At 44.6% G+C, this 13,149-nt stretch overlaps 1 protein-coding gene across 1 annotated transcript in view; it reads right to left on the bottom strand.

Moving 5' to 3' along the window:
• Positions 1-13,149, bottom strand: part of LOC144495554 (protein LYRIC-like) — a 70,852-nt gene that overhangs the window by 38,503 nt on the left and 19,200 nt on the right. Inside the window, exons 2-3 of the mRNA XM_078215646.1 lie at positions 6,583-6,696; positions 2,678-2,768 (exon numbers count right to left, since the gene is read on the bottom strand). Of these exons, the coding sequence (XP_078071772.1) occupies positions 2,678-2,768; positions 6,583-6,696 (205 nt within the window). The remainder of the gene's footprint in view (positions 1-2,677; positions 2,769-6,582; positions 6,697-13,149) is intronic.

The following is a 13,149-nucleotide window of genomic DNA, read 5'->3' as shown; positions in this document are numbered from 1 at the left end:
TACTAAGTGGAAAGAATCTCTCCGCCTCCACCCTATCCAGCCCCCGCATTATCTTATAAGTCTCCATAAGATCCCCCCTCATCCTTCTAAACTCCAACGAGTACAAACCCAATCTCCTCAGCCTCTCCTCATAATCCAAACCCCTCATCTCCGGTATCAACCTGGTGAACCTTCTCTGCACTCCCTCCAATGCCAATATATCCTTCCTCATATAAGGGGACCAATACTGCACACAGTATTCCAGCTGCGGCCTCACCAATGCCCTGTACAGGTGCATCAAGACATCCCTGCTTTTATATTCTATCCCCCTCGCAATATAGGCCAACATCCCATTTGCCTTCTTGATCACCTGTTGTACCTGCAGACTGGGCTTTTGCGTCTCATGCACAAGGACCCCCAGGTCCCTTTGCACGGTAGCATGTTTTAATTTGTTTCCATTGAGATAGTAATCCCATTTGTTATTATTTCCTCCAAAGTGTATAACCTCGCATTTATCAACGTTATACTCCATTTGCCATATCCTCGCCCACTCACTCAGCCTGTCCAAATCTCTCTGCAGATCTTCTCCGTCCTCCACACGATTCACTTTTCCACTTATCTTTGTGTCGTCTGCAAACTTCGTTACCCTACACTCCGTCCCCTCCTCCAGATCATCTATATAAATGGTAAACAGTTGCGGCCCGAGTACCGGTCCCTGCGGCACGCCACTAGTTACCTTCCTCCAACCGGAAAAACACCCATTTATTCCGACTCTTTGCTTCCTGTCGGATAGCCAGTCCCCAATCCACTTTAACACACTACCCCCAACTCCGTGTGCCCTAATCTTCTTCAGCAGCCTTTTATGGGGCACCTTATCAAACGCCTTTTGGAAATCCAAAAACACTGCATCCACCGGTTCTCCTCCATCAACCGCCCTAGTCACATCTTCATAAAAATCCAACATGTTCGTCAAGCACGACTTTCCCCTCATGAATCCATGCTGCGTCTGATTGATCAAACCATTTCTATCCAGATGCCCTGCTATCTCCTCTTTAATAATGGATTCCAGCATTTTCCCTACTACAGACGTTAAGCTGACCGGCCTATAGTTACCCGCCTTTTGTCTCCTTCCTTTTTTAAACAGCGGCGTAACATTAGCCGTTTTCCAATCAACCGGCACTACCCCAGAATGCAACGAGTTTTGATAAATAATCACTAACGCATCCACTATTACCTCTGACATTTCTTTCAATACCCTGGGATGCATTCCATCCGGACCCGGGGACTTGTCCACCTTCAGTCCCATTAGTCTACCCAGCACTGCCTCTCTGGTAACATTAATCGTATTAAGTATTTCTCCTGCTGCCAACCCTCTATCGTTAATATTTGGCAAACTATTTGTGTCCTCCACCGTGAAGACCGACACAAAAAACTTATTTAAAGACTCAGCCATATCCTCATTTCCCACTATTAACTCCCCCCTCTCGTCCTCCAAGGGTCCAACATTCACTCTAGCCACTCTATTCCTTTTTATATATTTATAAAAACTTTCACTATCATTTTTTATATTAATTGCTAGCCTAGCTTCATAGTCTATCCTTCCTTTCTTTATCGCTTTCTTAGTCTCTCTTTGTTGTTTCTTAAATTTTTCCCAATCACTTGTTTCTCCACTATTTTTGGCCACTCTGTACGCAGCTGTTTTTATTTTAATACTCTCCTTTATTTCCTTCGTTATCCACGGCTGGTTCTCCCTTTTCTTACAATCCTTGTTTTTTGCTGGAATATATTTTTGCTGAGAACTGAAAAGGATCTCCTTAAAAATCCTCCACTGTTCCTCAGCTATCCTACCTGCCAGCCTGCTCTCCCAGTCTACCTTAGCTCAGACATGGAACTATATCTCTGTTCCTCCACTGTCGCTGGTTCAAAAACCTGGAACTTCCTTCCCACAGCACTGTGGGTGCACCTACACCTTTTGGGCTGCAAATGTTTGAGACAATGGCTTTCACCATCATCTTAACCAGGGCTGGGAAACAAAGTTTAAAGTTTTAAAATTTATTTATTAAAGTTAAAAAGTTTATTTGTTAGTCACAAGTAGGCTTACACTCACACTGCAATGAAGTTACTGTGAAAATCCCCTAGTTGCCACACTCCGGCGCCTGTTCGGGTACACTGAGGGAGAATTTAGCATGGCCAATGCACCTAACCAGCACATCTTTTGGACTGGGAGGAAACCGGAGCACCCGGAGGAAACCCATGCAGACACGGGGAGAACGTGCAAACTCCACACAGACAGCGACTCAAGCTGGGAATCGAGCCCAGGTCTCTGGTGCTGTGAGGCAGCAGTGCTAACCACTGTGGGAATAAATGTTGGCCTAGCCACTGACAATCCCCAAGCAAATAACAAAACTGCTTAATAAGAAATTCAGAATACTTCGAATTCCATGCGTAAAAGCTTAATTTTGCTGAATAGAGGCATGTTGCCAAAGTTTTTCGTTTTGCACTCATCAGGATAAACACAAGAGTGCCAAATTTCAAACAATCACAGCAACTTATATTGCAGGAGAAAAGGGTGCCAGTAGGTTGGCAAGTCTGCTCTGATTGGCTGAGGTGTTACCATGGGGAATTATAAGGCTTCCTAACATCCTGGGCAATTCCAAAAAAGGGACAAAGCTTGACCATATGTTTTAGCATCACCCACCTTCATCAGGTTCTTTACCTTCAGCCCAGCTCTGTGGCTCGTCCTGCAGCTGTTTCAGTTCTGCCTTTGGCTTCTTCTTGGTTTTCTTTGTCTATTAAAAGGATCAAGGGTCAGTTTTTTTAAAAAAAACAGCCAACTCATTGCACAGAGCTGGTGAATATGGAAGGTCTGAATTATATTTATGTCTACAAAGCATAAATATTGAGTGGCCTTTTTAGAAATGTTGCATATTTGTTTGAGTAGCTGTGCTATTCGAAATAAAAAAATCCAGCCCATTGTATATTGAATTAACAGGACAGAAAGAGACCTATGCAGTGGTTACACTCCACACGAGTCTCCTTTAACTATTAACATTCCTTACTGTTCCTTTTGCCCACATATACCCACAGATATTGCGGCTCTATATTGAACCTGGGGAAAAATGTTTTCATGACATGAAATTATTGCAATAGTTTCAGTACTTTTGGTTCAGCAGTGCATCTGAAATAAACAAACAGAAGAAACACTTTAAAAGCTTGACTGCATCTTGTAAATGAAGCAAGTTAGTGAAAGACAACATTGGAGACAATGTGAAATACCCAAGAAAACACAGGGAGATCCCTTCAGTTCGTATCTGCCCACAATGTGCACCTGTAGCTTGGATACTGCAGTGTACTGGTTATGTTACTGGACTAATAATCCGGAGGACAAGGGTTCAAATTCCAACACGGGTGTTTCAGAATTTGAATCCTGGTGAAATGCTGCCCAAAGAAGCTGATATCAGTTCAAAAAAGGTAATACTATCAGGTTACTTTAAAAAGCCAACTGTCTGCTCGTCTGACTCTCAGACACGCAACAGTTACAATTAAACATCGGGAAGACAAAAAACAGCATCTTTGGTCCCCTCCCTACACTATCTGCAACTGAGTTTCTAACCCCACATCATCTTTATCATAGAGCACTTTCTTTAATCCTTTAATCTTCAATCTAGCCTTGCTTCAGATCATTGTGACTAATATCATAAAATCCCTACAGGTCGGAAGAGGCAATTCGGCCCATCAGGTTTGCACCAACTCCTTGACAGACTATCTTACCCAGGCCCTCCCTATCTATAACCCCACACATTTACCAGGGTTAATCTCATCTAACTGCACATCTTGGGACACTAATTGGCAATTTAGCACGGCCAATCCATCTAACCTGCATATCTTTGGACTGTGGAAGGAAACCAGAGCACCCGGAGGAAACCCACGCAGACATGGGGCGAATGTGCAAACTCCACACAGACGGTCACCCAAGGCCTGAAATCGAGCCCTGGTGCTGGGAGGCGCTAGATTGACTCAATTCTGACGCTGCCAGCTGATTGACTTTTAACTGCCCTATCAAATGGCCTCACAAGCCACAAGGTTGTCCAGAAGCCAGCTCCCCACCAATAAAATTCTGATTTTGCCAGTGATGCCCACAGCCTGAGAGCTAAGTAAAAAAAACCCAAAAGCATTGTGGGAGTGCTTTCTTCCCACACACAGCCGCAGTGCGAGAAAGTGACCACGCCCTCCCTCCACTGCCTCCTTGGGATAACCAGGGATGGGCCAGAAATGCTAGGGATAGCAGAGGCAATCAATGATTGCAAAAGGAGATTGGATTGGCAGTTGTATGAAATAAACGTGGAGGACTATGGGAATAGAGCAGGGAATGGGATTAACTGGATTGCTCCATGGGGAGGCAGCATGAACTCGATGGGACAAATGGCCTCCTCCTGTGCTGTAAATGGCTTTCCGACTTTAAGTTGCAACTGATCCCATGGCACATTCCTCCCTCAGCTACCAATGCCAAAACCAGAATAATTGGCCATTCCCTCTCATTTGCTGTTTGTGGGGCTGTTTGATGTATAGAAATTGTTTCCTGTGTTCACTTACATAATAATAGAGTTTACACTGCTGGCTGTGAAGAACGTTTAGAACCCAGAGGCCGCCATAAGGCGCTGTATAATCGGAACTAATTTCTTTCATCTGTTGCCTCACTGCCAAGCCTTAGCCCTCTGCTCTTCACTCACTGGTCCATTCCATTTCTCCGTGAGGCAGCAATTTGCTCCATATCTTCATTTTTGAGGGTGAACCAAGATATACATTTTGCCTCCATTCTCCTTGCTATATAATTAGGGGTGTAATTTTAGCTCTGCAACCTTTGGATACAGTCGTGTACCTCCCGTAACGAAAATTCATTGCAACGGTCAGGAAGGTGATAGATGTTTGATGAATTTGCCTTTATTTCTCATTTGCTTTCCCTTTTCTACATCCATCAGGCAGAATCCACAACACAAACACTGACCATTCAGCCCAAGTGATCTATGCTGGTATTTATACACGCCTTCCCCCACCCTGCCCTCAATTCCATTCTCCCTCATGTAAGCATGAAGCTTGTCCTTCAAAAAAAAAAGGGCAAAGCTTGCATTTCTATAGTGCCTGTCACAACTGCCGGATGTTCCTTAAAGCATCAATGCCATCGGTTTCAAGTATGTATTTTCTCTGTCGGTGCTGCACTAACCTTGAACCTTTCCATTTTTATTACGCTGTTTCTTTACATTTATCTCTGTCTCCCACACATCTCTGTGAGCCACTGATGGCGGGGAAGAGATGACACATAGTTGGGCACGGGCAGCAGCACAAGAAGAGGTAGCGTGTTTGGAGCTACTCCGTGGAGAGAGCTGGAACTATTGCCAGCCTGCAGGAACCACTGTAGCCCTGCCCTCCAAGACCTTTCCAATAAACATAACACACGTTTGCGCTATTTTACAGGGATTTATTTTTCGAAGAACTGCAGTCTTTTTCCAACTAATAGGTTTGTAATCCATTCGCAGTGCAAGGAAGTTCGGTGCATTGGATTCTTGCCCAGTGGCAATTAAAATCTCCCTAATGAGGTTGGGTTTGATATCAGGGAGACTACAGAAGGAAGCAAAGAAATCTGGCTGTCCTCCCAGAGTGCTTGCAGTCTGCTCGCTCCTTCCTTTGGAGGGGAATTTAGCACTCAGCTACAGAGTCCAATATTTCAGGAAGTTGTTCAAGGGAGAAAAAGAGTACCGTAAACTGGGAAAACAGTTAAACGAGCACTGGCTTAAGCTGTGGTAATGTTTGAGACCCAGTTCCTTTGGAAAGGACTGTTTGTTGTTGCAACTTCATTGGGGTAACTGCACAACTGGGTAAGAAATGGTGGTGGTGCAGGAGTAGCAGTTGTTTAGGCATTTGGCACTAGATAGAACTTGGGACTGCATCTTCAACATCTGAAGATGCACCCGAAAAATAGGCTTCCCATATTCCAAAAGCAACAAAAACATCAACAAGTTATCAGGTTTTCGGGGCCCCAACGAAATAAAGACTTACCTCTACACTGAGCAATCATATTAATACAACATATCACCTCAGGGCTTCAGCAATACCATACCACCAGGTTTTGAATAATACCGTTAAGTTTAATTATGCACTTAGAATCGTAAAGTCATTTACTGCACAAAAAGGGGGCCATTCGGCCTATCGAGTTTATGCCAGCTCTCCAAGGAGCAATCCAATCTGTCCCATTCCCCTACCCTGTAACTCTGCAAGTTTATTTCCCTCAATTGTCCATCCAATTTGTTTTGAAATCATTCCCCGTCTCCGCTTCACCACCCTCACAGGCAGCGAGCCCCAGTCCAGTCCAATTACCCATTCGCTGTGTAAAAAGGCTCTTCCTCACACATCCCTTGCCAAAATTGTGCTATCATCTAAAATGTATCTGTGATCTACTCCTGTTCCAATTGTGTCACTGTGAAGATTCGCTCTTGGGCATCAATGGCAAGGTCTGCATTATTGGCCATCCCTAGCTGCCCAAGAGTGTCATGTCCAGATCAATCCCAGCCATCCCATCCCATCCCGTACACCCACCCACACCCCTACCTTCTCCGTTCTCTTCTCAGTATCCAGTTGTTGTTTGACGATTAGTTTTTCAAACGGGTGAAGAATTTCCTCTTCTAATGGTTCAGTTCCTGCTCGCCCATTCGGCTGGGATTTCTGGAAATCAAAGACACACCATAAATATATTGCATTTAGATTCTGCGTGGAAGCTAACAGAAGCTCAGTAATTTTACAATGAGAGAACACACCCTCTAAATTCAAGAATGGCAAAACTAGAGTAACTCCCTGCCCAGGACACAAACTTGCTGTGATTATTCCTGCATTTAGTATTGCTCAACCAAATATTCAAATCAAAATCATTCCACAGAATAATCAGAAACCTTCTGGAAAGACAACAAACACCAATTGTGAAAATAGGTTCTGCAGCTACAACAAAAGATATTTTAAATTCTTTCTTCGGATACAAGTATCACCAACTAGACCAGGATGAGTTGTCTATTTGGAATTGTCCTCAAGGTGATGGTGAGCTGCCTTCTTGAACGACTGCATTCCATGTGGTGTAGGTACGCCCACTGTGCTGTTAGGGAGGGAGCTTTAGGAATTTGACCCGGTGACAATAAAGGAAGAGCCGATATATTTCCAAATCAGGATGGTGAGCAACTTGGAGGGAACTTGCAGATGGTGCTGTTCCGATGCATTTGTTGCCCTTGTCCCATGAGGTAGTAGAGGTCACGTGTTTGGAAAGTGCTATTGAAAGAGGTTTGGGGAGTTGCTGCATCTTATAGATAGTACACAGTGCTGCCACTATGGAGGGAGTGAATGTTTAAGGTGATGGATGGGGTGCCAATCGAGTGGGTTGCTTTCTCTTCGATGGTGTTGAGTTTGTTCGTTTGGATAAGTACAGATCTTTGGTAACCCCAAGATGTTGATGGTAGGGCACTGAGCAGTGGCAATGCCATTGAACGTCATGGGGAGATAAGTAGATATTTTTCAACTGTATCAAGACAAGATATAGCGAGAACAGATCTGGGCATGCCAACTTATTTTCTCATACCCGGTCTGAGGCAGAGAAGTGCTTGGCCAAAATGGGAAGGGCAACATGATCCATCCTATGGTCTGAGCTGTAATGGCAGAACTCAGTGTGGAGCTATCCTGAATGGGCCCGAAGCTCTCGAGTTCAATCCCTGGTCATTGCTAAGTTAGCCAATAAAGGAGCTGGGATGCCAAAACTGCCCTCATTGCTCCTTATCTAGAGAGGGCGTAAACCAAAACTTTTCTCCTCACCTAGAATATTGTGTGCAGCCTTGATCACCTTACTTGAGGGACATACTGTCAAGGTTACCCGCTGAGATTTTTCAGCATTTAGTGTTCTTGTTACTTACAAGGTTCATTCAGCTGATGCCTGGAATGAAGTTGTTGTTTCGTGAGGAAAGGACAAAAAGGCTGGGTCCATATTCAGTGGAGCTTAGAAGAATGGGAGGTGATCTGATTGAAACATAAGATTCTGGGAGGGTTTGGCAAGGTAGATGCTGAGAGGATGTTTCCCCTCATGGAGGAATCTCGGGTGGTGGGGGGCACAGTTTCAAAATAAAGGGTCTCCCATTGAAGACAAAGACGAAGAGGAATTTCTTCTCGAGAGGATTTTTAAAATTCATTTGTGGGACACGGACGTTGCTGGCTGGCCAGCATTATTGCCCATCCCTAGTTGCCCTTGAGAAGATGGTGGTGAGCTGCCTTCTTGAATCGCTGGGTTGACCCACAATGCCGTTAGGGAGGGAATTCCAGAATTTTGACCCAGCGACTGCGAAGGAACGGCGATATATTTCCAAGTCAGGACAGAGTGGCTTGGAGGGAAACTTGGAGGTGGTGGTGATCCCATGTATCTGCTACCTTGTCCTTCTAGATGGATGTGGTCGTGAGTTTGGAAAGCGCTAAGGATCTTTGGTGAGTTGCTACAGTGCATCTTGTAGATAGTACACACTGCTGCTACTAAATGTCGGTGGTGGAGGGAGTGGTTGTTTGTGGATGTCGTGCCAATCAAGCGGGATGCTTTGTCCTGGATGGTGTTGAGTTTCTTGAGTGTTGTTGGAGCTGCACCCATCCAGGCAAGTGGAAAGTATACCGTCACACCGTGTTTGGAATTCTCTTCCCCCAGAGAACATAGAACAGTATCATAGAACCATACAGTGCAGAAGGACACCATTCAGTTCATTGAGTCTGCATCGACCACAATCCCACCCAGACCCTATCCCCATAACCCCATGCATTTACCCTAGCTAGTCACCCTGACACTAAGGAGCAATTTAGCATGGCCAATCTACCTAACCCGTACATCTTTGGACTGTGGGAGGAAACTAGAGCATCCAGAGGAAATCCACACAGACACGGGAAGAACATGCAGACTCCACACAGTCACCCAAGCCGGGAATTGAACCTGGGTCCCTGGCACTGTGAGGCAGCAGTGCTAACCACTGTGCCACCGTGCCACTTGAGGCTGGGTCACTGAATTCAAGGCTGAGTTAGACAGATTTCTGATTAATAAGGGAGTTGAGGGTAAAAGGGGGCAGCAGGAAAGTGGAGGTAAGGCCACAATCAAATCAGCCATGGTCTTGTTGAATGGTGGAGCATGCTCGAGGGGCAGAATAGCCAACTCTTGCACTGATTTCTTATGTTGTCATGTGTATATGCAGAACTCAGATGTTGGCAACAACAGACTCAACCATAAGGTCATTCATGGTTGCATAGCCTGCTGTCCGTCACTGTGGAGTCACTGGGAGAAGCACTGAAGGGCTATTGCCCAAATCCAGCGGCATCAGACAGGCCCAATCAGAAATTACAGGGAATACAAAGAATATTAATGGCATTGATCTTCTGAATCTGTTTTTACAGATTATATTACACATACATTTCAGCTAGCCTGATTAGAACGCAACATCAAAACTCAAATATGGATTACCAAGAATTAGAAAATATCTCAAGTCAATGCAAAATGCCAGGTCGGAAAATGGCCACATCTACAGTGGTTGGCCCATTTTATGGCAAGCCTTACATTTTTAACCAAGTCTACTCAGTTGCCATAAATTTACATTTTCCCAACGTATAGAACTGCAATAAGTCATTATATGGAGCTAGAGAATGAGAGCATGAAGGAATGCTTGGGAAATATTAGGTTCCTTCAAAGGTCAGTTATAGCCAGAAAAGTAGAAAACCAAATCGCCAATAGGCTTATGTTGACTTGCGCAGAAGTTCTAACACACCCGTCCACCCACTTTAAAGTTTTTTTTAAGTTTATTAATTGTGGCGCAAGTAGGCTTACATTAACACTGCGATGAAGCTACTGTGAAAATCTCCTTGGCCGAAGCAAGACATGTTGGTATTTGCCCTCGAGTCATTTACTATACACCCCATAAAAAACGTGGATAAAATACACAAGATATAAGATGACAAGTTTTGGGTCAGAAGTCATAGAGCCAGAGGTTTACAGCATGGAAACAGGCCCTTCGGCCCAACTTGTCCATGCCAACCTTTCTTTTTAACCCCTAAGCTAGTCCCAATTGCCCGTGTTTGGCCCATATCCCCCTATACCCATCTTACCCATGTAACTGTCTAAATGCTTTTTAAAAGACAAAATTGTACCCGCCTCTACTATCATCTCTGGCAGCTTGTTCCAGACACTCACCGCCCTGTGTGTGAAACAATTGCCCCTCTGGACCCTTTTGTATCTCTCCCCTCTCACCTTAAACCAATGCCCTCTAGTTTTAGACTCCCCTACCTTTGGAAAAAGGTTGGGGAGTCTAAAACTAGACCGATGGTTGAAGAGTTTCCAACAGTATTATCCACCTTGGTCCCTGACCTTATTCTGCAGGAAATACACATTACAGGGCAGTTTACTTCAAAAGGATTAATTCATACCACAGCATTTATAGTCACGACTCGTTATCAACAAGGCCTAATCTTAATCTATTACAATGGGCAGTTGATTTAATTATCTAAATCAATAACGCAATACCTCAAAATTTAATGAAATATCAGTGCCCAGATTTCAGTCTGAAACTGCCAAGTAAAACAGTAACAGGAATTCCACCCACTGCCTGGTTACACCATCCATGGGATACACTGTTCTTATGGAATGCACAATTGATTTTTCTGTACAATTGATTTCTCATACAACTGAACAGCCCACCGTGCCTGCACTGACTCTTTGGAAGAGCTCCCAGATTAGCTCCACTCCACTGCTAGTTCCCCATAACCCTGCAATTTCTGTTCCTTTTCAAGCGTATTCTTGATTTCCGTTTGAAAGTTACTATTCTATCTGCTTTCACCACCGTTGCAGGCAACGCATTCCAGTTTATGAACAATCTCCTGATCCAGGGAAAGAGCAGGGGTCGTGGGACTAACTGGTCAGCACCTTACAAGAGTTTGTTCATACACAACGGACTGAGTGGCCTCTCCCTGCTGTGACCACTCCTCAATTATATCTACCCTCTTGTCGCTGGTGGCTGTCCCTCAATTCAAGGATGATGTACACGTGGGACCACGAATACGACACTGGTAAAAGCTTACGTGTGACTTTTCTTGAATGTGGGGATGTAGGTGCAGGTTAATGTACGATAGCAGTTGATTCCCTGTGGTTGCACAGAGGGGATTTAGTGCTGCCTTCAGCTGAAGTAGGGCTAGAGGCAGGGGAAACAAATGAATAAAAACATGCAGTCCCCCATTTTGAGGCAAACATACATTCATAGAATAGAATCACAGAATCTCAACAGTGCAGGCACATCGAGTCTACTCTCTGACAGAGCATCTTTTCCAGGCCCTATTCCCATAGCCCCACATTTACCCTGCTAATTCCCCTAACCTATACACCTTTGGACATAAAGGGACAATTTAGCATGGCCAATCCACCTAACCTGCACATCTTTAGATTCAATTCAATAGTTTTAGATTTTAATTACCAATTCCTACATCCACTTCCAGAATTGACATTCTGATGCTGTAGTGATACCCTCCTCCAACTTGCATGCCATTACTTTCTCATTATTTTCCCCTTTGCTTTGTTTGTATTCTTTCATGGAATGTGGGCAGCATTGGGCAACAAATGTTAGTCTTGCCATCGCTAATTGCCCTTAAACTGAACCTTCTTAGGTTATTTCCAAGGGCAGTGAAGAGTAAAGTACTTTGCTGTGGCTCTGGAGTCACATGTCGGCCAGACCAGGTAAGGACGGCAGATTTCCTTCCCTAAAGGACATTAGTGAACCAGATGGGCTTTTACAACAATCACTGATAATTTGGTGACCACCACTGCTGAGACTGGCTCTAGATTCCACATGTATGAATGGAATTTAAATGTCACCAGATTACGCGGTGGGATTTGAACCCGTGCTCCAAGAGCATTAGCCAGCCATTAGTACCAGCGATATTACCACGACTCCACCATCTCCACTTGTGCCATCATCGCTCTCATCATTCATTCAATCTCACCTGACTGCCACCCTATCACAAACCTGCCCTTCCCACCCGTTATATCTGCAAAAGCTGCTACATTTCACAGTTCTGACGAAAGGTTATCAACGTTAACTCTGTTTCTCTCTTCACAGATGCTGCCTGACCTGCTGAGTATTTCCAACATGTGCAGTATTTAGCTTTTGCAACAGAATTTATTTTTTGTTGGACAAGGGTGAAACTTAGCACGCACCGAACTAAGGCTGTGCACAAAGGTCTTTTGGATGGATCATCAGCCTGCAGAGAATGGGAAAGGTGGAACCAGCAATCCCATCCAACTTTGTACATCCGCAGATTGTCTCAAATCACCTCACAACCACATTCTTCTTTTAAATTATTCATTCCAGAGAGGTCACCAGCATCTGTTGCCCATCAAATTGCCCCTCGAGATGGTGGTGGGTGAGCCACCTTCTTGAACCGCTGCAGTCCATGAGGTGTAGGTGCACCCTCAGTGCTGGTAGCCACAGTGAAGGAACAACAATAGAGTTCCAAACTAGGATGGCACCTAACTTGGGAGGGAAACGTGCTGATGGCTGTAGTCCCATAGGTCAGCTACACATCAGCTTGGAACAGATGGTATGGGGGGAGGAGCAGCGCACAGGATAACGGATAGGGTGCAGATGAGAAAAGAAAAACGTGTACACAGAAAGTGCACCATAGACACAGAATTATTACCACACATGAAGAGGCGATTTTAAAAACAATGCGCTGGAAAACTCAGCAGGTCTCGCAGCGTCTGTGGAGACAGAAACAGAGTTAAATCTTTTGTCTTTATACATGACCCCTCTTCTTTGAGTTTTGAGGAAGAATCATATGGAACTCAAAACGTTAACTTGGTTTCGCTTCACAAATGCTGCCAGGCCCGTTGGGTTTTTGCGGCATTTGTAGATTTCCAGTATTCACAGTATTTTGCTATTATTTAAGAGTTGATTTCTCTGGTTATTTACTGCTGGGCAGCACAGTGGCACAGTGCTTAGCACTGCTGCCTCACAGCGTCAGGACCCGGATTCAATTCCAGCCTTGGGTCACTGTCTGTGTGAAGCTTGCACATTCTCCCCGTGTCTGCATGGGTTTCCTCTGGGTGCCCCGGTTTCCTCCCACAGTCCAAAG

Source organism: Mustelus asterias, chromosome 7 (genome assembly GCF_964213995.1).
Source record: "Mustelus asterias chromosome 7, sMusAst1.hap1.1, whole genome shotgun sequence".
Classification (NCBI taxonomy): Eukaryota; Metazoa; Chordata; class Chondrichthyes; order Carcharhiniformes; family Triakidae; genus Mustelus; species Mustelus asterias.
Note: the sequence above shows the minus strand (reverse complement) of the source record. Positions and strands in the feature narration are given on the sequence as shown.